General features: G+C 40.8%; 1 protein-coding gene across 1 annotated transcript; it reads right to left on the reverse strand.

Annotated features, from left to right (window-relative positions):
* Nucleotides 1-289: 289 nt before the first annotated feature.
* LOC121511464 (high-affinity choline transporter 1-like) lies at nucleotides 290-20,596 on the reverse strand. The gene is made up of 8 exons (XM_041790183.1): nucleotides 20,413-20,596; nucleotides 19,588-19,701; nucleotides 14,515-14,670; nucleotides 10,840-10,988; nucleotides 9,095-9,238; nucleotides 6,627-6,780; nucleotides 2,974-3,191; nucleotides 290-847 (listed from the first exon to the last, which is right to left on the reverse strand). Exons 1-8 carry the CDS (start codon nucleotides 20,594-20,596, stop codon nucleotides 290-292), a joined length of 1,677 nt encoding a protein of 558 aa, XP_041646117.1.
* Nucleotides 20,597-24,572: the final 3,976 nt, after the last annotated feature.

A 24,572-nucleotide genomic window follows, 5' to 3' on the forward strand; every position in this document is an offset into this window, starting at 1 on the left:
TCCCTTGAGGCGGTTAAAGCGTACGATGCCACATGTCACCGGGGGAAAAAAAGGCCTGGACAAAGAGATGCCATCAAGCTTGACCTTGGCTGCCATGTGTCAAGCTCGATGCCCCCACCCCCTGCCTCGAGGCCTAGATCCTTGGCACCCTACATGCCTCAAACGTATGCAGCATACTGCATATAATCAGTTCTTTTGAAAAGGTTATTGTTGCATGATGTTTTTTCTGTCAGATTTAATGAAATTTGCTGCTATAAGAGGTAATGTTATGTTTGTTGTCTCATTATTTTCAACAAGTTGTCTCCAACATTGAATCTGTCACACCTCCATCCTTGCACTCAGGTTGTTCTCTGTGGCATCCGTTGCTGCTCGTGTCATTTGCTGGTAATGGTTTTTTTGATAGGTGCAGGTCTTTGACCAGAAACACATCCCACTTTTCCGGTATGAGTCCTTTGTTGAAAAGAAGTGAAGCAAGGTAGGAGACCAGCAAAATTGTTGCAAAAACAACAAACAAACAGATAGTCCTGATAGGGGCATACTGAACATAAACCCCATCTTCAAGGGTGCATCCTGGAAAATGGATGACAGGTGGTATCCCTATCAAGGGCTCTCCACAAAGAAGTCTAAAAAAAAGCCCAAGGATGAATCCTGCGGTGGCACCGTAACCATTGGAAATCTTGAAAAAAAGCACGCAGACTAGCTGTGGAAACATCAACATGTAGGCGATTTCACCTCCCAGGACCCAGAAAGCCATAACGCCGGTGTGCAGGAAGGTGAGCGCTGTACCAGCCAGGCCAAATAAAACCACAGAAATCCTGATCACCCACCGGATCTCATTGTCTGAAGCCTGAAGTGAAAAGAAAGATTAATGAAATTTTTATTCATAGTCAGACCTCTGTTAAGGGCTCAGTTTTGACAGTGTGATGTGCACCGTACAATCTTAAACTTGTCTCCTTTCATTACACCACTGAACACATCGAAAACACACAGGACACTGTATGAAATATGCTGATGCCAAAAATAAAGTTACAGTGTCGTGAATAAGTATTTGTTCCCTTCCTGATTTTTTTTTTTTTTTTTTTTTTTGCATATTTGTCACCCTTAAGTTTTATAGATCAAACAAATCTTAATACTAGATGATGGATCAGAATAAATACAAAATGCGTTTTTTAAATGATAATTATATTTATTAAAGGAAGAAGCCATCCAGATCTACCTGGCCCTATATGAAAAAGTAATTCCCCCCATACCTAATGACTAGTTGTGAAATAACTGGCCAGAAGTTTGGCACATTGTTGTGGAGGAATATTGTCCTACTCCTTTTTGCAGAATTGTTTCAATTTAACCACATTGGAAGGTTTTCAAGCATGAACGGCCTCTTTAAGGTCATGCCACGGCATATCAATCAGATTTTAGTCTGGACTTTGATTAGGCCATACTAAAACTTTCATTGTTTTTTTTTTTTTTTTTTTTTTACAAAGCTATTCAGAGGTGGACTTGCTGGTCTGTTTCTGATCATTATCTTGCTTCTTAACCCAAGTGTTTTAGAGCTTGAGGTCAAGAACTGATGGCCAGACATTCTTCTTCAGGGTTGTCTGGTGGAGAGCAGAATTGGCTCCATCAATTAGAGCAAGTTAATCAGGTGCTGAAGTAGCAAAGCAGCCCAGACTATCCCACTGCCACCACCATGTTTGACTGTTGGCCTGATGTTTTTTTTTTGTTGTTGTTGTTTTTTAATCAAATGCTGGGTAAGATTAACGTTAGTCCTGAGAATATTTTCCCAAAAGTCTTGGGGATCAAAAAGACATTTTTTGGGGGAAGCGTTTTTGTTCTTTATGGTCAGTAGTGGGTTTGGCCTTGGAACTCTCCCATGGATGTCATTTTATACAAACATGTGCAAACTCATTGCACACGCAAAAAGAATGTACAAACTGATTTCCTAACAGTGCACACTAAGGGTTGCGTCTTTCAAAGGTGCAAAATAGCATGTCTGCATAAAGTTAATAAGTTGGCCGCAACTTCTTGTCTCTTCTTCTAAGGTCAACAAGTCAGCCCAGGTTTATTAGGTTTCACTCGGGACTCCTTGAATGAGACCAAAGAGGTCTTCTTTGCTGTAGTTCATTTAAGTGTTTATTGGGTTCATCCACAACACCTCTAATTCTGTAGGGTCGAATTTCATTTTGTGCATTCGGCTCTCCAAACTCGCCATGCTGCATTTTTTCACATAGGGCCAGATAGGTTTGAAGTTTTTGCCCCTTAATAAATAAAATCAACCTTTAAAAACTTCATTTTGTATTTACTTGAGTTGTCTTTGTGAGATATTAAACACTGACCTTAACTGAGTCCATTGAGGACTGAAGGTCTTAAGATGTTGTTCTGGGTTCTTTTGTGTCGGGATGACTGGATGAATCATCCATTCACTCTATGAGTAATTTTGGTAGGCTGGCCACTTCTGTGAAGGTTCACCACTGTTCCATCCATCTGTGGATAATGGCTCTCACCATGGTTCGCTGGTGTCCCAAAGCCTTAGAAGTGGCTTTATTACCCTTTCCAAACAATTAGTAACCAGGAAGGGGGCAAATATGTTTTACAGCGCTGTAAATTTTACTGAACCAATCCCACATCAGACACAATCAAAATGATGTGATTATCAATTCAGCATGAGTTTCAAAGTGTAGTAGGGTTCTAAAATCTCCAGACACTTTGTATTAAACAAATTCACACTAGACTTTGTGCTCAGCAGAGATTTTGGAAAGAACCAGAGGCCTGCTGTCTCTCAGCCCTCTATATCATTAAAAAAATAAGATCTGCACTGACGTATCCAAAATCCAAGGGAGCAGAAGTTCTCCTCGTGCATGCCATAAAAAGCTGAATCACCTGCATAGTCGTAATCATACCTCTACTTTTCTACTAATTTTTCATTTGCTCTGCAGTAAAGTGGCAAGCTTCTTTAATCTTTCTCTCCATCTTTACCTTTGTCCTCAGGGTCTTCTTGTAGATATTTGAGGAAAAAATGGAGGCTGCAGACAACAAGGCAGAGTCGGTTGATGACATCACAGCAGCAGCCACAGCTCCAATGCCAACGACGGAGATGTAGGGTGGTGTAAGGTGTTGTAAGGAGAGAGGCAGAATCAGACCAGTCTGTCCTCGTTCAAAGGGAGGTGGAGAGCCGTAAGAGGTCTGGTTCCAGTCTGACAGAAAAATAAGGTTAGGATCAATTATTCAAACTAAGAGGTGTATAAACGGCAAAAATATCATCTAACCTTTGTCACCATTCGGGATAAAGGAGGTCACAAAAAATGTATAAAGATAACACTATGTTAACTAAAATATGCAATTAAACATGCAGGTCTGTTGGACCAAAAATGTGTCCACAAATACAAACCACCTATCAAAGTATTCACCCCCTTGGATGTTTTACCCTTTTTTTGATTATAAACCAGCCATGGTCAATGTAATTTCAAATGCAAACACAAAAACAAAATAACATTAATTTTACCCTCGCCTTTTCAAGCCCTCCAGGACCAGCTGCAGAGAAGCACAGCATGAAGCTGCCACCACCATGCTTCACAGTGGGGATGGTGTGTTTGTGGTGGTGTTGTGTTTGCTGCAGAGTCCCTCCTGTCTCAGCTTGTAACTCCTTCACAGTAGTTATTGGTGTCTTGGTTTGTGACCAGATGAGGCCTTCTTGAAGCATTGAAGCTTTCCATTGAATTGGTTCATTATGACGAAGCTTCATGTGAAGCGTCATTTGCTCTATTAAGCCATCTAGTGGTAACCTGACACGCCAGATGGATGTGTTTCACACATCCATCTGGGAAAGTTTCAATAGAAAATGTTTGACAAAAGGCAGAGGCTTTGAAAAATCCTCGGAGTATGATTGGGTTAACGTTCTGTCCGTCACATCTCTACTGGCCAATCAAAGCACATGTGCAGCTACTGAGGAATAACGTGAAACATGGCAACTATAGACATGTAAGTACTCGACTTTTGTCATTTTTGAAAAGAAAACAACTCACTGCTGTTCTTTGTTCTTCGTTTAACGAAGAAATGTTGTCAAGTTCTGATAGAACTGGCACTTTAGCAGCTTCCACGCTAATCTCTTCCTCCATAACTGCACCAGCTCTTGCTGCTGCTTGTTTACGTCACGACTCTGCTGCACTTGAAAGTACTGCCCCTCGTAGCTGATTGGTCCTGTCACTTTGTTACCAGGCCCAAACGGTTCAGATGGGAGCTTTGCAAGATGGATTTGCCAGTGAAACACAAGGAAACAGTCGTATCCATCTGCTCTGCAAGGTTAATCTGGTGGACAATAAATGTGTCTCAAGCAAAGTGACTGTAATGACACTATGGTTTTGGTGTGTGAAGCTTTGGGTTGAATGAAAGAATGTATTGTGATGCCAAACATAAATTATGGACTTATTAATATGGTGTCTGTCTTTATAATACAATGATGGGGTCAAAGAGGAAAGTGGAAACAAATTGGGGAGAGAGCTTGTGGAGTGAATGTGCTTGTGTTACTTTGTATATCAAATCGCAAGCCACACCCGTGAACCAGCTCCTGAATCAGTCACATGGTACGGCTGGCTCGCAAGGCTTTGAACGTCACCAACTATGTCATCAACACAAGCCTCGATATGCGCTTCACAAAAATCTTGCTGGACTACTCCACACACGCTTTAAAGGCTCGAAACAGAGGAGCACATCAATAGTCTTAAGGCCGGCTCAGACAACACAAATTCAGCCAGATTTTAGCCGAACTGCAACGTCGCAGCTCATCATCAAAACTTGGGCCTGAGTGACTGACGCTCTACAACAGAAGCCCCCCCCCCCCCAACAACCTGTGAACTTGCACTCAGTCGCGGAGACAGTGGTGACTTTAGCATACAGTGAGCGGTCAGGATCCCTCTTGTAGTATGGCCAGGCTGTTGGCCAGGACAGGATTAGACAGGACAAGATTTTTGTTGCGCAGTCTGACATGGTGCTGTTGTGAATGACCAAAAAAATTGTGTAGTCTGAGCCAGCCTCTGGTGGTTTCTCTCACTTGTCTCTATCCTCCACGGTTACTCAGTTTGTGAGGATGGCCTGATCATGGTTGATTTACACATGTATCATATTCCTTCCATTTCTTGATGATGGATTTAACTGATGTTTTAGTTTTGTTTACATTCCCTTACTTATACTTTTCTGTAACATTTTTTCTGAGTTGCTTGGAGCATTCTTTTGTCTTCATGGTGTAATGGTTGCCAGGAATACTGTTTAACCAGTGACTGTAACTTTTAGACTCAGATGTCTGTACTAAAATCACTTGACACACATTCAGTGCACCCAGCTGATCCCCATTTCACTTATAGTGAGACTGCTAGCACCAGTTGGCTGGACCTCTAGTGAATTGTCAGTGAGTTTATGTAGTGCAGTCACTTATTTTATCTAACATGTTTTTGTAGTAACTGACATTACTTTGTTGAAACCTTTGGTAAAACATTACAAAGGGTGAATACTTTTCATAGGCACTATAAATGGTTATGACACTGTGATGGTTCTAAGCATCAATAATTTTTCTTGTTGCTCCGTCCTAGAAATAAAAGTTATCCCTTTGCAATTGTACTTATTAGTAAATACTCATAACTCAGTAGTATTTAATTTAAGAAATTATACTGATTAGAAAAAAAGCAAGTAGAGGTGAGCAAATTTGAGCTGTCTGTTTCTGAACAGCTTGGATGCCTTCAGTAGGGCCATACCATGACGGCAAGCAAAGCAGCGCACTATTTTGCCCCTGTAGCCTCTTTTCTTTTTTCCTTTCTGACACTCCAGTGAACAAGAACAAGGAAGGAGGGAGATGACAAGTACCAAGAGTGTCTGACAGAAGTATTTCCTTGTCTTTTGTTTTACAAAATAAAGATAGTTGTGCATTAATAATATCCATATCCTTGTTTGAAATATGCTCTGCCTTGTGTCAGCACAGAGACAAAACTATTTGGCTCACAGCCATTTAAGGCTTTTCAATACAGAGTGCAACACTTCTGGTTATCCACATTCAAAATAAATAATAGACATCATACTGTTTACAAGGGGAGCCTGAAATTCACAGGGCAGAGAATAAGATGTTTAATGGACAGGAAGCATGCAATGTGATGCAATGAGACGCAATGTCTGATGCTTGCATGCCGTTAGGATACTGTGTTAATTTTTTTTGCATTGTCTGTAATCTGGGTCATTTTTCACTGTTTGTTTTTGAGTAACTTTTTTCTCAGTTTTTCTCACAAAAAATGTGGTTTTAGTTCTTAATCACCTTTAAAATTGAAGTAGAAGCTCTCATGCAGCTCTTTCAACACTACAACAGCCACAGGGTAAAATTTACCCCGTGGCTGTGTTAGGTATACAGCGCCCACCAGTGGTTCTAGTGTTAAGAAAGCAAGCATGGCCATGCTGTTTAGTTGAATCCAGTTTTTACTATGTATGGTTTTCAAACAATGGGGAATAGTGATCAGAGTCACCTTGGTGCTGTATGAAAAAATCATAGAGAAAAAAAAACATATCAAGATTTTTTTTTTTTTTTTCACGCTAATGAAATAGCTTCTGCATAGTCCTTACAGCTGTTGTGTTTTTTAAAGTACCGCTCTTACCTGTGGATGCAGCCACTGCTCCGATGAGCACAGGAGGGATTCCAAACGTGGGGATGAGAAAGGCTGCAGCGTAACATCTCAGCTTAGCTGTTGTGGAGGAAGAGGCTGACAGTGTCCTCTGGTGAAAATCCTGGAAACCGAGGTCTCCCACACTCTTAGGAAATATCACATTGAAATAGAATCAGTAGAAGTCAGGGATTAAAATGGTTTCAAATCATCAAAGACACTGAAATCATGTTAAGACTCTGCTGTTTGCTGTCGCTTATAAAAGGCATTGTGTTTATAAATGTGTTGTTAATAATTTCATTGGTGGTGATGTTGAAGACAAGAGGTTTTCTATTATAATATCAGAATAAAAATGTTTTATAGTTCCATGTTGGCTAAGCTCTGAAGGAAAAACACAACTTTACTGTAGTTTTCATGTTATGGGTAGACAGTGTTGGGCTGTATGGTGGCACAGAGGTTTGCGCTGTTACTTCACAGTAAGAAGGTTCCTGACTCAGTCAGACAGGGCCTTTCTGTGTGGAATCTGCTTGTTCGCCCCGCATGCATGTGTGGCTTCTTTTATGGTACTCCAGCTTCCTCCCACAGACCTAAACATACTTGTTTGATTTACTGGTGAATTTAAACTGGCCATAGATATGAGTGTAAGTGTGGCTGATTGTTTGCCTCTCTGTGATTGACTGGCAACCAGTTAAGGGTGTACTACACCAGTCAGCCTGGGATTGCCTTCAGCTCCCCTCTACTCTGAATGGGATAAATGGTGTGGAAAATGGATGCATGGAGGATAGACAGCATATTTGTTTCACAAACCCAAAGGCTGCCCATAAGGAGGGATAAAGGGGAGCGCTTTCTGGGGCCCAGCCAAATACGGGGCCCATGAAGGTCAGCAAAACCACGATTCATTTTAAAGCTAAGATGTCATAACAATAGTTTTATTTGTAACCTAAATAATAATCACTTTAATTAAAGCAAAAACAAAAAAAAATTTAATGATGTAGCACACTAAAAAATGTGGCATAAATAGGTTTACAGTAGCAAAAAAGAGGAAAGGGGGACTAATTGTGGCAAAGAAAAGTGGATCAATTAACTTTTATTTGCAAAAAAAGTGGGGGAAATGGATGAAAAGTGGCAGAAAGGGGCAAAAATTGGTAAAAAAAAAAAAATTGTAACAAGTAGCAACAATGGTTTATAGGTGGCAATAATGGGTTAAAGATGGTAATAAATAGTTGTGAAAAAGGTTTTAAAATGGGTTTAAAGTGCCAAAAAAAAATTTGGCACAAATTGGTTCAAAGTGGGTGAAGTGTTTTTAAAATGGGAAAACTGGGGTTACCATTGGCTAAAAGTTGCACAAACATGGCATGATTAAACATCTTCAAAATCAGACCTAATGATAGCTTGAAATACTTTTCAGCTCCAAGATGAAGTAACTGTTAGCCAGGATGCCAGTTCCAATGATACAGGTCCAACAAACTGACATCATCAGTAAGTCAGCACTGGTGAGGATTTATGGCTGGATTTGTCGGGGGCCCAGCCAACTCTGTGGGAAGGCCTGCCCAAACCCACTGCATGAGATATGTCTCACGTACATCTCGGCAACTGCCCACTGAAAACATTTAGGAAGGGCAGAACCTTTGAAAACAAACAAAAACCCGGAAGGGTGATTGGACAAATGTTCTGTCCATCTCATTCATTACGTGCCAATCAGAATGATGAAGCATATGGCATCTGCATCTCCAGAATTAACTAGCCATAGTAGTCAAGTAGCCACTCAGGTGCTAACTATTACTGGAGCCAGCTGTTGTCTCAAACTCATGCTGAATCCGGTCAGGTAAGGCGCAAAATGATTTTTTACTGTCAGTGCAATTCTTTTCTCTTCTTTTTAATAAAAAATAAAGTTCTAAAAATACAACCTGCTGCTACTATAGCTAGCTACATCTGAGCTAATGGCTACACCAGTTTCCATTGTTTGCTGGCTTGCAGTTCAACTAAAGTCTGTCCGTAGCTACTGCATCATTCTCCTCAAACAATGATTAGTCTGATCTGTTCTCAGACCAGTTGCAATCGTTTCACCATGGAGCTTCGCAAGATGGATCAGCCTGATGACAGACATGGAATCTGGTCAATCCACCAGGTTTGCAAGGTTCCATACTATCAGGCCTGTAAACCAGTTTTAGCTCTACATTTTACTCCCTTAATGTGGCCTTGGTACCACCTTCAAGAAATAACTACTACAATAAAACATTGTCAGTCATCCATTAGTTTTGAAAAATGTTATAAATTGGCATCCTATTAAATCTGTCTTGAAGAATCACTGCTGACTAGACAACACCAGACTGCAACTAGTTTCAACCTCCTCTATGGCACATGGAGAGGTCATCGTTTTGGGTTTTAAAAAATGTAGGTTCTTCTGTGCTGTACTTATATCTCAAATAGTGTCAAAGCACCAGAAGCTTTTATTATCTTACCAGGAGTAAAAAGATATCAATCCACTTCCAGGCTTTATCTGCTGTCAGGGTGCCAACCCATGGAGCCTGAAAGGTGTGGTTGAAAGATGTGGTGGTGATATCAACAGAGGAGGGGCTCATTAGGAGGAAAGGGACGCACAGCCACTGGGGAGATGGAGAAACACCTTGAATACACACAGGGAGAGCGTGTATCTATTTAACCAATGTATTTATGCAGATTGGCTTGTAGAAGTTGAAGGAGGCCAGTTTGAACATCACCAAAGGTTATTAGATGAGTCAACATTTCTTGTTCACCATGTTAGTATTTATATTTGCAGTGCAGCTAATAATGCATGGGAATGTGAGGAAGAAGTTTGAAAGGAACCCTGCATGATCAGACAAGTTCATCTTGTTGGATAGATAATTGTATCTCTCATATGTATATTGAACTAAAAACTCAATAGATATCTGCATTTTGAGTAAATTTGAGCTTATAAACTCATCAGGAGGCCACCATGTTTTGGTCCGGGCTCCTAGTGTGACGTCACAGTTCCGCAGTGCTCCCTATGAGCGCACCTCACCGCTTCTATGCAGTAACTATTTTTCAGATGGTCTTGCCGGTTGCAGCTGTTGCTGCCATAACAGCTTTCATACCAGACAAAAGTTTGCTGTGTGTTGGTTTTGTCTTCCTGCCGTCAAAGCTCTGTCATTCCTCCTACATTTTACCACAATAAAACTAGCTACAAGTGACTGGATTCTGTGTTAGTGGAAGTGTGCCAGGAGCTTTTCAAAATAAAAGCATTATGTACATATGAAGGGAGTTTCTCCAAAGAAATGTTAAACTAGACTTTTACTTTGAAAAGCATGAACCAGAAGTGCTTTCATACTGTGTTTACCTTTACCTGAACTGTGTGGAAACAGAAAGCTTCATAAAGAGTCAACGTTTGGGGAACAAAATTATTTAACAGATGCCTTTTAGCTCGTGATCTTCATCTGGGTTATCAAGAAAACAGATTTCAAACATATTCTTCCAATGTGGACTTAAATATTTGCTACAAGAAGGTAAATATGACTCTGTATTTAGCATTTTTCTGTCTAGATGGACAGATAACTTCTCAAGGTGCCAATAAAAAATAGAAGAGACCTCAAATTTTAAATTCACTGTGCATGAGCCTTTCTGAGATGCAACCCTAACACTGGCTGCCAGTCTGAAACAGCTTACAGCAGAGAAATGGCGAAAAGCACTGCGAAACTGTGACGTCACACTGCCAGCGCGGACCAAAACATGGCAGCCTCCTGGTAAGTTTATAAAGTCAGATTACTCAAAATGCTGATATCTAGTGAGTTTTTTAGTTCAATATACATACAAGAGACACAACATACTATCCAACAAGATGAACTTGTCTGATCATGTATAGGATGAATATGTAAGGTGTGGTTAAATATCTAGGCAGGTAATTACCCAAGGTCGCTGCAAGAGTGATTAGATACTGATAGCAGTAAACATGGTCTTATATAGGTCCGTATTAGACTAAAGCAAAGAAAAGCTGGTTAGTATTAATAAATGAATGGGATTGGTTAAGAGTCAGCATCATGTTAACATTGTAGTCCGTGGATTAGCAGTTCCTCTGTTAGTTATGACCTCCAACCTGATTATGATTTAGTGGTATTACCTGAATTCCTTAAAGTCACCATGGACTGGGTGAAAGAATACTGGAGATCTGACTTGTTATACATTTTTATCTGGCAGTGTTCAAACAAATTACCGAAGTGATGAAGATCAGAGTGAGCTGTATGATGTCTGTGTAGGCCACTGAGTAGAGTCCCCCAAGAAGGGTGTAGGTGATGGCCACGGCAGCAGAAATCCAGATGCACACGGCATAGGACAAATCAAGGATCACGCTCATCGTTACACCTGAAAGACACACATGCTATTGCCATGCACATTTCATGTACACATAGAAACACATGCAAAGACAAAAAAAGAACCATTAACTTGTTGGATCTATACATCAGTTTAAGTTAGATAATGCCATCTGCTTTAAACTAGAAAAGTGTGGCTCAACAAAACACATATGCAAGGATTTGGTCAAATTTACTCTGAATCATATAAAAACATGTTTAAATATCTCAATCTTGAAATGAGTTTTACAAAAATGAATACAAATATACCAGAGCTTCAACACATAAACTCAGTGTTCCCCACATCAAGGGCAGCCTAGTGCTTCTGTACGCACCCCAATTCTAAAAAAGTTGGGACACTGTGTAAAACGTGCATGAAAACTGAATACAGTGATTTGCAAATCCTTTCCGACTTATATTCAACTGACCCTTTGCTTAGATTCTTCTTAAAACGGCCACTGTCCAGTCCAAGGTTAGCAACCATAAATATGCAAGGGAGGCCAGTTTTTCAGCAGACACTAGTATACTGAAGTGGTGAGCTTAAGGGACCTTTAAATCTTTACAACAGGTGTTAAATTTTTCACTCTCACAAAGCCAAATAAACGAGTGGAAAGATGTGGGATATGAATGATACAGTGTGGAAGAGTGAGACTGCATGAGCTAACAGCTAATGCTAACACACATACATCAAAAGCTAACTTGACATTGGCTGAAAATGTGATCTGAGTTCTGACCTGAGTCACAGACCGTAAAAACTGAGCCTGAGAGTAAGCCTGAGCTGTAGTTTCTCTGTTACAGCCTGCCTGTTTACACAGATTACACATGATCAGACTGTGATCAGACTGTCATCTGTCTGAATGTTAGTTGTTATTAATGAAAACTGTGATCTGCTGTTTCTTACTACCTACAGTCTGTTACAACCAAGTGGTAACCTCCAGTCCTGTAAAGTGAAGCCAATACGTAAGTTCAAAAAATTGCAATACAGCAAGTGTCCACTTGAAGCTGGCTGCAGGAACACTGTGTATACTTCAGTGCTTTCCTCTACTGGATTGCTGAAGCAGAAGCTCGGCTCACCGCTGCTGCTTCATGTTTTTGTTTCTAATCTGTCTGCAGTCCTCCATGGTTCAGCTTCATTTTATCCACCATTGATGATTAAATCAAAATCCATCCATGTCATCATTTTACTTCAGTTGTCAGTAGTTTTAACGTCACCAAAGATTTTTTGCACAATGTCCTCAGTCCTGATCTCATGAATATTGGCTGCCTTAATTAGCCATGCACTAGCTTGAATGCTAGGTATTTAGCATAATGCTAACATATCTGCTGACACTCCATCAACAAATGATATCGAGAATGTAGCTTTTGTGGATGTTTCTGTCTCTGTCTAATGTTTTCAAAAAATTTATACTACAAAATTGGTAGTCTTTCCATCAGAATACCTCCTACTTACATGGTGGAAACAGTATTCATCATGGCGGATGTGAAAGCTTGACAGGCATTGCAACGGAAACCAAGGGGGCAGGGCTTAGCGAAGAGTCAATTAATAAAAACAAACAATAATATGTTTATTTAATGTTCAAAATGATTAATTATATTATTTCTCTGAAAATACACACACACACTCTGAATTTGATATCTGCAGCAACTTCCATAAAAGTCTGGGCAGTAGCGTGTTTACCAGTGTGTTACTTCACCTTTTCTTCAAAGAAAACTCTGTAAAGCCAGGTGTATAGTGTGCAAATTTTATCTGATTCAGAAATGAATATTTACAACTCACTTGGAAGTCACACCAACTTTCTCTCAGATCGCATGGCAAATGGCTTGTGGTGTACAGGGGGATACAACGGCCAAACACAACTTAAACACGGCACAACCAGCTGCTCCTGACTGGTTGTTTGGATTTCTAACATGTTTGATATTTTGGTCAAATGACTACACACAATCCCAGAGTCAGAGCAGAGCCATGACCAGAATCTCCAACTTTGATGCATTTTCCCTTTGCAAACTGTCAGACAACATCCTATATCACCATGAAAATAGCAAAAATGACTTTTAATGCCCCATCCAAGTAGAGGAAATAAATGAGTAGGCTGATTGTGATGTGTGTGTTTGTGTGTTTGTGTGTGATCCAGGGAGAGATGGTGCTTTCACTTGTACAGTGTGAGCACTCAGGTCTTGCACGACCATCGGACCATATAGTGTGAGCACATAAATTGTGCACAATGCTTATGGGTCATAAGAAATTCAGTCACACAGTAAGAGCCGCCATCACTGTAAATGAATCAGCTTGAAATCTCACTGTGTGTCTGGCTTAAGTGTCTTGGGACTGATAATACCAATTTTTGAAGTATTTAAAGTTGTAGTTCTCCTGATTCTTGCTTAATTTGCATCATATATTGCTTAATAGTGCACGGTTTCTGTTGTTATATTTTGCACTTCATAATGTGTCATACATTTTCAATAGGAGACAGGACAGCATGCAGGCCACACTCCTCTACTGTTGTAACCAACACAAAATGTGGCTAAACATTGAATTGCAGAAATAAGCTGGGGCATCTCTGAAAAAGATGTCTTGATGCCTTCACAGATCTGCAAGTTCTATATGCCATGGGCACTATTGCACCCACACCTGCACAGAAGTTTGAAACTTTGTGTTGATAACCTTGCACAGCATATGCAAGAATTTCCCCAATTTTTTTTGTCTTTTCTTGACCCAGCTTTTTTGGAATATATTGTAGGAATCAAATTTATATAAGGTATGGATAAACAGAAAAAAAAATTTAGCTGTTTGAACATTAAATGTCTTATCTTAGTGCTGTATTCAATCAACCTTGCAAAGCAGATGGATTCGCCCGTTTCCATGTTTCTCACTGGCGAATCCATCTTGCAAAGCTCCCATCTGAACCATTTGGGCCCGGTTAGAAAGTGACAGGACCAATCAGTGTCGCAGGCACCACAGAGTCGTGACGTAAGCAAGCAGTGCCAAGAGGCAGGTGCAATTATGGCGGAAGAGATTAGCATGGATGCTGCTATAGCATCAGTTTTATCAGAACTGGACGAAATGTCTTCATTAAGAACAAAGAACAGCTGTGAGGTGTTTTCAAGAACAACAAAAGTTGTGTACATACATGTCTACAGTCGCCATGGTTTGCGTTGTGCAGTTCTATATGGCGTTTAATTCTCAGTAGCGGCACATGCGCACCTCAGTAGAGGCTACGACGTCACGTGTTTTGTTGCTCTGGTTGGCCCATAAAGATCTGACAAACAGAACATTCATCCAATCACCCTCCAAGTTTTTTTTTTTTTTTAAAAGCTCTGCCCTTTCCCAAACCCTGTCTATCAGAGGTTTTCCAGATTGATGTGTTAAACAAATCCATCTGGCATGCCAGGTTAGTATTCAGTTGAACGTAGGTGGAAAAGGATTTGCAAATCACTCTGTTTTATCGGTTTCACTTTTACACATTTCATTCAATTAAGCACACACTGGAAAAAAAAAAAAAAGTTCATACATGTTATGATGCAGTCTCACAAATAATTACCCAAGCTTATCAATGTTGATGTCACCCAAATAATTTCTGACATCAGCGGTGCCACAGACAAAAGTCCTGTTAGTTTGTGTCCATACTTGATCTGGAAAGGGTCCATCATTGTTACGTACTTCTTTTCTCTCATTGGCTCAGCAAAGAAAAGGCCACCTGGAACAGAATGAACATATTATAAAGTAACAGCACAAACTTGATGGGCAAGGACCCTTTCATTTAGTATTTAATAGCTTTAACGGCACAAACATTTTTCCAAAAAAAAAAAAAAAAAAGACGGGGTACAGTGTAATAGATTTAAAATAAACTAAGAAACACTTCATAATAGATTTGGATGGCAGCACAATGCTGATGAACTAAGCACAAAAGTAAGGAAATTTGTGTTTGGTAGATTGTTTCTTTGTTGTAACAATGTTTATTGGAAATAATTCTTATACAGTTGGAAAGCCCATTTCTTACCTTTTCACATGGTGCTAAATCTGTAAGGAACATGCACTTGTGGGATGACTAAGAGAGCTGAGTATATGGGATACAACTATAAAAAAATTTCCAAATTTTCTCTGCCAATGCCTAACAGCTTATTTTGTTGTTGCTACGACTCCTTTTTTTGAGCTTCTGTTACCTATCGACACCTGATTGTCAGCACCTGTGAGCATGGGCCCTGCCACAGTAGGTGTCTGCTCCAAGAATCGGCCTGCCACATTGACTGATTTGAATAGGGCCTGTGCTACAGGGCAACTGCAAGCTGGTGTCAGTCAAGGTTTGCAAGACTATTTGGCTGACAGTTCACTGCCCAGACAATCCAGAACAGACTGCACTCAGCCAATCTCCAGTATCATAGGGCTGCCAGGAGGCCTGCCATGACTGCCTTCACCATCAGGCCTATTTGCACTGGTGTTGACAACACATGCACTGGAATCTGAACATGTGGAGGAACATTTTGTTCAGCAATGAGTCCAAATTTTGTCTACGGCAATTTGATTATAGGGTCAAAGTGTGAAGAAGAGACAGAGAATGCTATGCTGATTGCTGCAACGCTAGAATAAGATTTTTTGGTGGCAATCTCAACGTAGAGATATCGAAATAAGATTCTGAAACCAGTGACATTACATATTTCCTCAGTCTGGGACCAGACTATCTTTCAAAGGTCACCCCGACAGAGCGGGGTTTATCAGAGACTACCTCCAGAATTTGGGAGTGGAGAGAATGGAATGACCTGCCAGCAGTCCTGACCTTTAACCCCATTGAACACTTGTGGGATCAGCTTGGGCGTGTTGTCTAGAGTGATCAACACAACAGAACTGCCTGACTTGCAACAAATGCTGGTTGAAGAATGGGATGCCATCCCATAGCAGTGTGTGACCAGGCTGGTGACCAGCATGAGGAGGAGGAGCCAGGCTGTTCTTGCTGTGTATGGTTCTTCCACACACTGCTGAGGCTCCTGTTTATTAAATGAATAGATTATTCAATTGCCAATATGATTCTTCAAACTTCAATCATCCAATCCACCAAACAAGAGTCAATGGCAGAATAAGCTGTTTGGCATTGACAGAGAAGATTTGGCATACGTTTAATGGGTGCAACCCAAAGTAGCAAGAGGTCCTCTCCCTCGCTGCTGCTGCATGGCAGGTATGTGTGTCAGTCTTATGGTGCTTAGGGCAGCACCCTGCGTGGTTACTTATACAGATGTGCCATGCCATGCTTGCTCTCTCCTTCTGCTCTTCCCCTGAGGTGGCTGCAGCCTGCTGTAGCAGAGCCTTTTGTTTGGTGTGGCTTGGTCAGTTGACATGGCAGAATCCTTTGTGTGGCATGGAAGCCACAGGAGCACACATCTCACCATATAGTGTAACTGACTGCTGCAGTGTGGATGAATGTTGGCACCGCGAGGGATAGACTGACTTGCTAGAGGTTTGTCAGGGGCGGTGCTGCATTTGTGTGTTTCCAACTTAAGGACACTCCTCTACATGGTCTTCCTTCAGTCTGCAGCACACTGCAGGGGTTTGCTTACACCCAATTATTCCAACATACCCCCAATTGCAATATAACCCAACATGCATGGGGTGCAAGGGCTCACCTGTGCTACTTGCAGCCCTAGTTTCTGTTGGTTTCTGTTTTTGATATTTGGGGGCTATTATAAGGGTGTAAGCACCCGAGGGTGCAAGGACCCTATTGTATATGTAGCTGTTTTCATTTTTCTTTTTTTTTTTTCTTATAAGGTCCTCGCCAAAAATTTCCTGCTCAGGTGGTTCCATGCATCTTCGCCAAAAAATGGCCCCAGGGAGGGTCCAAGGCCTGGTAATTAGGAAGCCTGCCCACAGGTTTGAACAACATGCATGAAGATACATATATGTATGTTTCATGACTAGACAAAAAAACCCCTCTGGATCCATCCTCTAAAATGTTCAGGAAGTGAGATAATAAAGGAAAAGTGTCAAATTTGGGCGGTTTTTGGATCGATTTACAGGTGTCACATCTGAATCTTACCTTGTCACGATTTCAGTGCCTTGGACACTATAAAACAGGAGGTATTTTTTTCATGGGTGTAAGAGCATTGTACCATCACCAGATTTCCCACACGATGCTTGTTCGTTTCTCTTTGAAAACATGATTTTGATGAGTGGGAGAAGCCTAGTGGCACAATGGTGTCCCCTACAATTTTTTAAAAAATCAGCCCCCAAAGCAGGTTTAGCCTAGTATGATGAAATTGGTGGGCATATGTATCTGCCCAAGACCTACAAAAAAGCCTCTTGGACCAATGGCAAAATCCTAACATTAAGTCCATCATTTCATTTTTCAATTTTTCAAATTGCTCATTGTGACTAATTCACTGACTGTTTCAAATTTCCGTTGCATGGATATATGTCACATTCATCTGAGAAAGCTCTTATAGAGAGTGTCTGGGAAGGGCAGGACTTATCAATATTCTCAGATGGTGATTGGACAAATGTTCTGTCACATTCTATTCATCCATCCATCATCTACACGGCTTATCCCATTTGGAGTGGTGGGGGGCTAGAGTCTATGCTAGCTGTCATTAGGTGAAAGGTAGGGTAAATCCTGGATTGGGCCCAGTCAACAGCTGGTCTGACATACAGAGAAAAACACCCAGGCACTCTCACACTCACACTTACGGGCAATTTAGAGTCACCAATTAACCCAATGAGCATGAAGGGGCAAATGAGGGGGTGACTATGGCTGAGTAGGTAGTCGTTTTTCTTGCGGAAGGTTGTGGATTTGATCCCCAGCTCCTGCAGCCACATGTTGATGTGTCATTAGGCAAGACAGGGTCAAACCGATTTCAACCCCTTAGCCCTCCCCCTCCGCTTTGCAAGTTCATGTCAGGTGAAGGGGTATCCCAATTCTCTTTTGAATCGAGGGCCAAGGGCTGAGGGCTACATAGCCCTTGAAACTAAGATTTTTCAGGACCACACTTGAAACCAAGGGGTATGATAAATATCCCTCTTTGCACTGTGTTCACTTAGCAAATGGACTACAAAGGAGGCACCTAAATGTAACTATCTTTGGCATTGATTATAGAAAATACAATAGTTGTGTTTTCTCATATATTCAATCTTTAGCTACAAGGGAAGAAAAGCGCTACACAAGCTAAAGTCCATTTACCATGTGCATGTCTTTGGCGGTGGGTGGAAGCCAGAGTTCCCAGAGAGGACCCATGCATGCATTGGGAGAACATGCAAACTCCACACAGAAAGGCCCTGACCTGGAAGCAAACCAGCGACCTTCTTGTTGTTAGGCAACAGCGCTAACCCCTGCACAGCTGTGCAGCCCTCCGTCACATTCATGTGGATAAAACTTAATCGTCAAGAGAAGTTTTCAGTAGGACTCTTTGCTCTTGTTTAAATAAAGAAATGTGCAGCAATTCTGATATAACAGCCACTTTTCTACAGCTACATTTGAGCTAATTGCTTCAGCGGTAGCAGCCACTGTATACACCACCTTGCAGTACAACTCACCTGTAAAGATCACAAACTCACGCTGGGGCCATCATGAAAAACTTTCAGTGCTGTTCTTTGCCCTTTATTTACTAAAGAATATGATAAAACTGCCTACAACATAATAGCTACATCTGAGGTAACTGCAACACTAGCGGAGGCCATTGCTGATGGCTTTGAGTCAAACTAAGCCCTATCCTTGAATTACACTGATTGGTCCGAACAGATTTCAGTTTGGCACAACCATTGTGCATTGGTGCTTTTCAAGAGGAATTTGCCTGATGACAGAGATGGCGGCTGGTATTTCTATTTGCTTTGCCAGGTTAGCTCCCTCTAAAGTTGGCCTATTTTTGTAATCTTATTAGACTTTTTTGGCTCTTCTTTGAGCTTGTAAACAAAACTGAAGGGAGACATTTTCTGCAACCTAACTGACATTTTTAGAACTCCTGGGAAAAAATTAAACAGACAAATGGTTGCACAACTAATTATATATTACATTTTCTCTGTCCCAGGGTGACACACCTTGGTGTGCAGAGCTGCTTGAAGTCTTTAAACTAAATATGCAGAATGCTATGGGGGTTGACATAAGGTCACAAGCCAGGTAAGGCACACATAGCCTTCAACAAAATTACTCAAACAAACATCATAGCAGAAGAGATGTAACCAAAGAGATAAGGATGAGAGAGCTACAACAAAGGCAATAGAGGCTTTCACTCCCTGACAAGAGTAAACTGCATTTAAAAGCTGAAGTTTCACCAAAAGGCAAAACAATTAAACTGTTAACACTAATGGATCCACCTCTAACACAAACACCTACAAGCACGCATGGGCACGCTGGCTTTTACATTACAACTGACCTGTCTGACTACTTACATAGCCTCAGGGTGGCAGATGCTTTACTGCTGCCATTGTCTGTTTAAACTTGCTCAATGTATTAAACCATACAGTATACAGATAGATATCATTTATGTATCATTTATGTGTTTCTGATTAAAGACAAAAGTAATTCGCAATAAGGTTTAGGAGTCAGTTGGGGTGTTAGCACTAGGAGAACTTGAAGCAGAGAAGTTGTTCATTATAATACAAGCACACTTACAAATAATAAAAAAAACAATCTTACCAAGAATGAAGGCCACTGTTGCTGCTAATGGCATCACAGCCCAAATCAACCCCAACTTTGGATCATACACTGTCTCAGCTGTGCCAATGATGAAGGTCCCGCCAACCCAGGTAGCTGCACAAAACAGATCAAACTTATTTGATAGTTTACACCTCTATTGCTGTGATAGTGTGTGGTAGATCAAGCTTGTGTGATCCTAGTCCCAGTTCAAGTCTTATCTTTGAATTTGAATAATGATGCATTAACATGGCCAATTTACAAGGAGGTAAAAACAAGAGACAACAAAGAAGCACAAACTTTGACCTAAAAAAGAAAGCATAAAACAGTTCATAAATACCCTTGTGTGAACATCAAGTGGTAACAAGACACCAGAAATTTGAATTTTCATGATTAAATGTAGTTTTCTTGACTCCCAAGTCATGTCATTATAAATATGATTTAAGAGAGATCTACTAAATACTAGGAATAATGACATTAAACTACTTATCCTACACTCACTGAAATTTATTTTGAACAATATAACTGAAATACTTATAGTCCTCTGGGAAACATCTTTTTGTGATTTTTTTGTTCCATACAGTAGAAATGAATTGTGTTGTTTTCTTAGTTAAACTCTAATGAGATTATTTAAACATGTAAATGAGGTGCAAACCAGTCCTTCCCTGATTACTGTCTATCATGACATAACACAGTGATCAGAAGAACAAATATAATCACAGTTACAGAAATGGTGGCAAAACTTAGACACAAAAGTGTTCTCTTTGTTAAAGCACTGAGTGTGTTTTAAATATTCCTGTAAAGATGCTGCACAAGAGTTAAACTTACCAGTTGTGGTGAAGATGCCGACCACCAGGCTGATCTTTCTGTTTCCCAGCAGGGCCATGTCTGCATGGTTTGCCTGTGTCCTGTCTTTATCTCTTTTGGATTTAATGGAAGCCCAAATACCTATCCCCAGCACCAGTAAGTAAAATATTAATGTGGCTACAAGTCCTGGGACGTTGAGAGCCATGATGCTGTCTGTCCTGGTGCAGTGCAGAGAATGTGATGCAGAGAAGAGCCAATGCTGCAGTATGTGCTCTGCATACCCTGAAGAACAGGCTTGCTGACTGTGTGGATACTGAATGTGGGGTGTGGCTACCAGATAGACATTTTGGTTTTGTAAATGTGTGTTAGTGTGTGTGTGTGTTTATAGATTATGCAGAAGCTCTTTAGTGAAATTGATATTTTTTTTGCTAGAATGTGATTATTATTGTTATCCATGAATTTTCAAATTCACTGTTTTGAAGAAAAATAAAAAATAAAAAAAAATGATAAAGCACATTATTGGCTGACCGCTGCTGTCAGCCCTGTAGATGGCTCTGTCTGTGTCTGACTGACTGACTGAGTAAATGACGGTACGTTCAGAGCCTCACCATAGAGAGTTATGTTTACTTGTACTGAAAGCCTTTAGTAATTGCTGCCTGCACTGCTGGAAATACCTAAGATATAACATTTGCATTGTGCCCATTTTACTCGCCATGTTTCTGTAAGAAATAAAGAATAAAAACAACCCTAAAAGCTTTTCATGTTGGAACAGATGTTTTCACTCCTCTGCCGACCTGCTACAGCATGAGTATGTGATAGTCAGAGGGGAAAGAGTTTCTTGTTGTGTGAATGCATATATACAATGGATGCTAGAGGAGTGATTAACTCGGAATTAGCCACAGCTGCACTTTTGTCAGAACTGGACAACATTTCTTTATCAAAACAAGTGCAGAGAGCAACACTAAAAGCTGTCCGTGACAGAAAAGGTGTTTTCGCTCTTCTGCTGCCCTGCTTCGGCATGAGTATGTGACAGTTACAGGGAAAGGGTTAGTTGTAAGGGGGGGTTGTATACAAGGTCTGCAAGTGGAATGTATAGCTCGGACTTAGCCATGGTGGTGGTTTTGTCTGAACTCGCCAGCATGTCTTTATTACAAAAAGGGCAGAGTGCAACACTGAGAGTTTCCATGACAGAAAAGAGGTCTTTGCTCTTCTACCGGCCTGTTTCAGCATGAGTTTGCCATCATTACGGTGGGCTTGTCGGGTATATCCAGGGCCTGCTGCCATGGAAGCCGTTAGCTTGGATGTAGGAACCAAGCGGAAACCTCTGGTCCTGAAAAATGAAGCCAATTCGGAAGTGCAAAAAAATTGCTATGCCGCGAGTGTCCACTTGAGGCTGGCTGCAAGAACACCGGAAGTCCTGTCTGGACACATGTTAAACAGCTTTGACACTAGAAATAAACTGGTTTACAGCCTGGTTCAAAACACCAAACGTGTCTCATTAGCTAGTGTCTTATTGTGCTCCCACTGTACGGGGGGTGAATTTTTTTATACCACAATCATTTGGATTATATTTAGGATGAAAGCTGATTGGTGCGTCTCATTTGATTGACAGACAGCTCAGCAGGCAGAGGCTCTGTTTCTGTCAACCAGAATGCTAGCTAGCAGGCTGACAGGAAGTCGCGCTTAGTGGGCGTGCCGTTAGGTTGATCCGAAGTTCGGTTGAGACCGCGATTTCAATATGGAAGCCTCCACGGATTGGCTTCAAGAGCCGTTTGAGTCCGCCTGTTGTAAGCAGACAACTGACGTCACACAGGGTTTGTCCAATTCTTTCTACAGTCTATGGTAGGAACGCAGAAGTATAATCAGAATTGGACCACTTTTCTTTTTAAAACCAGAGCAGAGAGCCACACCGAAGGCTTGTGTAGTGAGAATCTATCCAGAACAACTAAAGATGAAACCACCATCTAAGGCTGTTGATATCACACCCTCTATGGAGGAAAGATAATGATACAAGGGGGGAGAGATCCTTTCTCCTTCCTAAACCTACACCTTCAGATTATCCTTCAGGAATGTCACTGAAAGGGGGGGGGGGGGATTCTCTTTCCCCCATGGCTGACAACTTATCAAGGAACCACATTCGAAAAACAAGAGTTTCTCAGGCAGTAGGACTCTCAAACTGCCATTTTGATGAAAGACAGCTCCCAACAGAGATAAACACCTTAAAATCTGAAGACTAAATCTGAAGACTAAATCCTGTCTTCCTGAAAGCTGTAAGAAACTCTGCACTACACCTCATAAATCTAAGGACTCTGCCTTTCTACAGAGCCGTGGCAGAAAGCAGTCGCATGTCATAAATTCCCGGTGTTATCTCGACCACATGAAGCTGCAAGGATTGGAAGTATCAAAAACTGTCTTAAATGTTATGTTTCTAACAGGACATGTTCATATTTGGTTGAGTCTGTTTACAAGGAACAGAATGACGTGTCATACTAACCTCTGGGATCTTCCCTTACTGAATTATGGTTTTATGATATAATTTAGTTGTATTTCTCCAAGTTGACGAACAGAGACTGAAAATCGTCCCTGGATCAACATTGCCACCTTGTGGTCAAGTTCCGTCACACCCAAATGCAGAAACATTTTCTAATGTATAATTGTGTGTATAAACAATTAACCGTGTTTCTAATGTTTGTGTGATAGTTTATTGATAGTGTTCTAGAGTTTTATAACCATGTTGTGTTATCTCTACATTATCTGATTAACTTGATGATCTGGTGGAGTGGATTTAATCAAACACTGGCTTCAAAACTGAAACCCCTCCCTCTTGTATAAGAGTAACTTCAGAACTCACAAGAGTTCAGTGTGGAGTTCAGTGTGGAGTTAAGTGCAGAGTTCGGTGTGCAGTTATAGCGGTCAGGTCTGGACAGTCCAAGAAGATGCTCACTGAGGAGAGCTCTGTTGAGTCTCCTTGGGCCTCCTAGGCCCATTCTTGATCCAAGCGTTGTGCCAAGTCTGATAAACAATCAGACTTAGAATTTTCCTTGTCCAGTATGAGATTTTTCCTAACCTTTTTATTGCTTCGTGCAAGATTTTTGTAATGCAGAGTTTTTGTTTTTCCTTTTTATCGCACAATCGACTTCACTGTGAGCCAGCAGTCACGTGGTGCCAATGCGTTTGAGTTTATCTGATTTTTTAATTGGACGATCAAGAGCTGTTTTTGGAACGAGAGACAATCCTTCCCAGAGTCCGTGGACAAGAGTCTGTACAGCCGTCCCTACAGTCTGAGCGACCCATCAGCGCTGCAACGGCCCAGCTTGAACCCATGCGGTAGCTTCGGGCGTTCAGAACTTGCCAGGCGTCTTCCTCCGGGCCCCTCCAGATGGGTCCCCTCCTCCTCGCCTTCGTCGAACGGCTGGTATGATCCAATTCATCTCTCTGGTGCTGATGTCTCCAACAGTTCCAATAAATTAGTTCAGATGTATTGTTCTTCCAAATTCACACTCCAAATTCTTAACGTCGGTTAAAATTTTTCCGTTAGGATTATAAGAATAATCCACTCTCACCAACTAAGTTAGCATCCTTTCTCTTTACCATATTTAGTCATGTTCTGTTTATTCATTTACATTATCTATTCATATAACCTGTGATTTATGTCTGTTATTTTGTGATTTTATAATAAATCTTAAAAAGACAGTCGTAGTTCGGGAATTCATTCTATTAAGCAGAAAAATGGAGTCAATGTTATGAGAATTTACTACTTTAGAAATGAGATTGATTTACAGTTAATGTTCTTGTTAATTAATTAAAGGTTTTGATTAATTAATAATTGCAATATTTTATTGGTTATTAAATAACCAATCCACGTAAGCGGTGGTGCCCTATTCTTTACGAGGTTTACTTGATAATATTAATTTATTATCAACAAATTTTCACTACACTTGTCTTTGCAGAGAGGCTGTTTTAGTGCATCTCTTGTAGTGATGTGTCCCCTCCGGCATCTCCACTCACACAGAGGGTGAGAGAGAAAGGAGAAAAACTAGCTATTTTAATTTAAGTGATGAGCAACAATAAATTCCTTACAAACAAGAACTTGATCTGGATCTTTGAAAAGAGCTGGAATTCCCATCACTATTTTCCTGACCGGTCTAAGCATCACTTTTACATAAAGCTCTGCCATTAAC

The sequence above is a fragment of the Cheilinus undulatus genome, linkage group 6, assembly GCF_018320785.1.
Source record: "Cheilinus undulatus linkage group 6, ASM1832078v1, whole genome shotgun sequence".
NCBI lineage: Eukaryota > Metazoa > Chordata > Actinopteri > Labriformes > Labridae > Cheilinus > Cheilinus undulatus.